Source organism: Dicentrarchus labrax, unplaced genomic scaffold (genome assembly GCF_905237075.1).
Source record: "Dicentrarchus labrax unplaced genomic scaffold, dlabrax2021, whole genome shotgun sequence".
NCBI lineage: Eukaryota > Metazoa > Chordata > Actinopteri > Moronidae > Dicentrarchus > Dicentrarchus labrax.
Genome location: NW_026136715.1, coordinates 10591674 through 10595431, shown reverse-complemented (window position 1 = coordinate 10595431; position 3758 = coordinate 10591674). Strand labels below are relative to the sequence as shown.

Below are 3758 nucleotides of genomic sequence, written 5' to 3'. Positions count from 1 at the left end.
TGAAACAATGACTAAGGTTTTCAAATTGGGAATACCCTCTCTCATTAAAGACTTTTAACTAAGATCCATTTCCCAAGCCATCTGATTCATCAGTTACAAAAATATGCCAAAGCAAAGGGGGATTTCACAATGTCACACACTTAAGATACACTGTGTTCATGGGAATAATTGGAATATTGAAAATAACAGGGATACAACTTAATATGTTGTGTGTTTTCTTGTGTTCTTAGAGTCGGATCAATGATACTACCTCTAACTGAGCAAAAGCCCCGATGACAAAGGTTGAAAAGCTTCTTCAGCTTAGCCTCAACCTTAATAGTGGCACTGTGGGGACACCTAACATAGAATTAAATGCAATTATGAAAAAATGTTTCCAACCCAAGAGGTGCCTGTGATAGGGAAACCAGAGAAGCTGTATTCATTTCACACAGCCCGGGGTGCTGAGAGGATATGGCAGTCCTTTTCATATTGGCAGCTGTTTGATCAGACTAACAGCGCTCCTTAGCTGTACCATAGCTGCAGGTCTCATCTAAACTCCTCATCAGATTCAAAGGAGACACCGCGTCTCCAGTGCACTCCAGGCTCTTTCCATAAACACACCTGAATTATTCCTTTGAGCACTCTTGCTTGATACTGGCCTCCATTTTTCTTTGTTAATGCAGTCTTGAGGACCAACAAAACCTCACGGTGGTAGATGTGTTTCACATAGTCACTGTTATATCTTCCAGCAAGGGTGTGAAATTGTACCGTGAGGGAATCTGATAGCTTGTAGATCAATTGTGGCTGATAGTCTTCTCAGTGCATTGTGGGAACTAACAGGGAAAGTAGAGGGCAGTAAAAGAGAGAGAGAAAGAATTCACCACAGACACTGACAGTGAATGGAGGTGTAGTTTGCATGTGTGTTGATCATCGTTATCAGAGCCATAGTAGATGACTGATAACTGAGGTGTGGTGTTGTGTAAGTGTGTGTGTGTGTGTGTGTGTGTGTGTGTGTGTATGTGCATGTGTACACATGTGTGCATACGTGTGAGTGCCCGTGCGATCTGAGTGACTGCACAACAAAGAGTCTGAATGGATTTAGTCAAAGCTCAAACGCTGATGCAGCTGCATTCCGGGAGGTTTATGATGTGAAACACCAAAGGAAAGGAAACAATGATCACATTCATGAGATGTCATTTTCTTCCACTTTTATCTGAGGAATTTGTTAAGTTTTTTTCTTCCTTTTTTCATAACGTAATGTGTCCACCTTATCCAAAGTGAGCCTTGTTAGAAGGCTTTGTTTGAAAAAGCTTGACCTCATTCTCACTAATAAGGCACAGGTCAGTTGCCTCTACAGTAGCATCCATCCACATGTACCTCCAGTTCAACTATAGAAAATATAAAAATCTTTAGTGATAATTAGTCCAACTTTTATTATAGAACAGTTCAAGTTCATAATATATATCGTGTCACTGTTTATTCACACAAATACAGCATAAAAATGTGAAACATGAAACTATGCTATGCTAATTTAATGTAAAAACTGTTTTTTTAGGAAATTTGACTCCTCCTCTTTGTACTCTGTTTACTGGTTGATTTAGAACTGTAACTTATTATTTCAATGTAAACCTGTAAATGCTTTCTGAAGATACATTTTGTATTATTTTTTACACTAATTAAAAAAAATTATGTTTTGCCTGTATAATATTGTAATTATGTAATTTTCATATCATTGCCTTTTTTGGATGTCTAGGCATTATCAAAATGAGGGTAAGCAGTAGAAGATGGGAGAAAGATTAGAGCCAGAAGTGGAGTTGAATAGAAACTGATTTTTTTTTTCATAAACCTTGTTTTATGAAAGAAAAGAAAGATCCACTTTTTGTGTTGTTACTGAGAACCTTTAATAATTTTGAAGTCATTGATGAAATGACACAAATTGGACCCTGCAGGTAGCTTTCATGACAATTGTAATATCTTACAAAGGAAATAGCAGAAAGCCACTAAAGGTTGTTCTGCAGTAATGGTCATCCCAAACATCCCCAGAAAGTTGTACAGAAACAACGTCTCCCACGTCTAACTGCAACACGACACCATTAGATGCATTGTCCTCAGGATCTGTGGTTGTGGTGTGTTGGTCACCTGCCATAACTATGGCATCTCCATTCTTGAACAGTCTTAGTCTCATACTTAAATCAGCGTGTGCTACATGGCCAGTAAATCTGAAGTAATAAACTCCTCTTAACGGTGCAGTGAAGAAACCTAAAACACAGACAGAAGGGAACAGTTAAGTGAACTTATTGAAACCAATTCAGCTAATTTCTCAAATAAAAGAAGTCTAATCACTACCTGTGTGTGGGTTGTAATGGTTTCCAATGTTGGTAAAGACATTTCTGTAGATGAGTGGAAGAAAATCTTCGTTGCTTGTGTTACCTTCACCAGATGCCCGGAAGGAGACAGAAAAAGCCAGTTTTCTCACTGTGAAAAAGTTAAAGAACATCATAAAATTAAATCTGAATTACTTTTACACATGTGCAAAACACATACACAGACAGGCAAAACTGATTTACCTCTGTTGGTATTTTGAAGTTCCTGCACTGTCGCCTCTTGGCCTGAAATCGTGAGGCATACATTTATATCATGTGCACACAATTCATTACACAAATCATAAACCCTTAAACTTTACCTTCCTGCTGTTTGCGCAGCTCCTCCACACGGTCTTCACTTACTGTCAATCTTTGCTGCAGAGAGCTGAGCTTCTGCTGAGTGACTGTGAGCTCTGTAGCTTGAGCTAAAGTGACAGAAAAGTGAGATCATATTGATTGAATATCAGAGACAAAAATATCCCAGTCATGGTTGGCTACATTGTCAAAGCATGGCACAGTGTTAACCGTCATTCTCCATCTGCAGTTCATCTGTCAAGCTCTCAGCAGCGGTCATCCTGGCCTCCATGACTGCAACAACAGCACTCATGTTAACTCAGCTACATATATTTTCTTATAAAGTGAGTCTTTGTGAGATAAAGTGAGTCTTTTATTACTGTGTACCTGTATTCGCCTTCTGCAGCTCGTCCACCAGGCTCTCAGCAGCAGTTACTCTGTTTGTCAGGTGCCATATCTCCAATCTCTGCTCTTTGACAATGTCTCTCAGAATCCTCAGTTCAGCCCAGATGTCAGACTGAAGCACAAGCTCTGGTTCACCTCCCTCAGCTTCAGTACCGGGCCTCTGTGTTTGAGCCTTCTCTTCCCCGCCCTCAACAGCTTGAAGCAAGATGTCATTGTCACTGCTGTGTTTCCGAGCTCTGCAAAGATAGCAGAGTATCAGTACCAAGAAAACCAAGGAAGTCTTCATCTTCGTTTGGAAATAAGCACTGCTGAGTTTGCTGTCTGTGCCACAGTTTGTTGTGCACTGCTATGGCTATTTATGGATAAGTTCAAGGGCAGATATGTCAGGTGGATTGTGTTTTGCCAAAGCTGTGAGAAAGCACACCTGTAACTTTGAGTTATGTGACAGGTGGTGGAGATAGAAGGAGAGTGAGAGCAGTAATAGTGACTCAGTGGTTTTAAACACAGATGGTGAGTGGGTGGTTGTATCTTGGAGTCCCGCCATCTTTCCATAGGCTGATCTAAAGTTTTATACTGGCAAAGTTGTTTTTCTTCTTCGTTTAATTATTTTACCCATCTCACCCAAGAAACACACCCAGTGGCCACTTTATTACGCACACCTGCAAAATCAAATGCAATTCAGTGCAACTATTCAGTTATATATTCTACTAAAAGACT

The 3758-nt window shown here is 39.9% G+C and overlaps 1 protein-coding gene across 2 annotated transcripts; it reads right to left on the bottom strand.

Annotated features, from left to right (window-relative positions):
* Positions 1 to 1855: 1855 nt before the first annotated feature.
* Positions 1856 to 3359, bottom strand: LOC127377325 (uncharacterized). 2 transcript variants are annotated; one of them, XM_051425089.1, is made up of 6 exons: positions 3024 to 3359; positions 2868 to 2930; positions 2663 to 2767; positions 2547 to 2588; positions 2326 to 2454; positions 1856 to 2238 (listed from the first exon to the last, which is right to left on the bottom strand). In XM_051425089.1, exons 1-6 carry the CDS (start codon positions 3325 to 3327, stop codon positions 1955 to 1957), a joined length of 927 nt encoding a protein of 308 aa, XP_051281049.1. In that variant the 5' UTR covers positions 3328 to 3359; the 3' UTR covers positions 1856 to 1954. The 2 variants fall into 2 exon arrangements, with proteins under 2 accessions (XP_051281049.1, XP_051281050.1); XM_051425090.1 differs by lacking the exon at positions 2547 to 2588.
* Positions 3360 to 3758: the final 399 nt, after the last annotated feature.

Excerpts from the sequence above, each read along its gene's own strand:
- LOC127377325 (XM_051425089.1), bottom strand. The coding sequence starts at position 3,327 with ATGAAGACTTCCTTGGTTTTCTTGGTACTGATACTCTGCTATCTTTGC. Across the intron at positions 2,931-3,023 it reads GCTGCAGAAGGCGAATACAG|TCATGGAGGCCAGGATGACC; the intron begins GTACACAGTAAT and ends CTGTTGTTGCAG. Across the intron at positions 2,239-2,325 it reads CCATTACAACCCACACACAG|GTTTCTTCACTGCACCGTTA; the intron begins GTAGTGATTAGA and ends TCTGTGTTTTAG.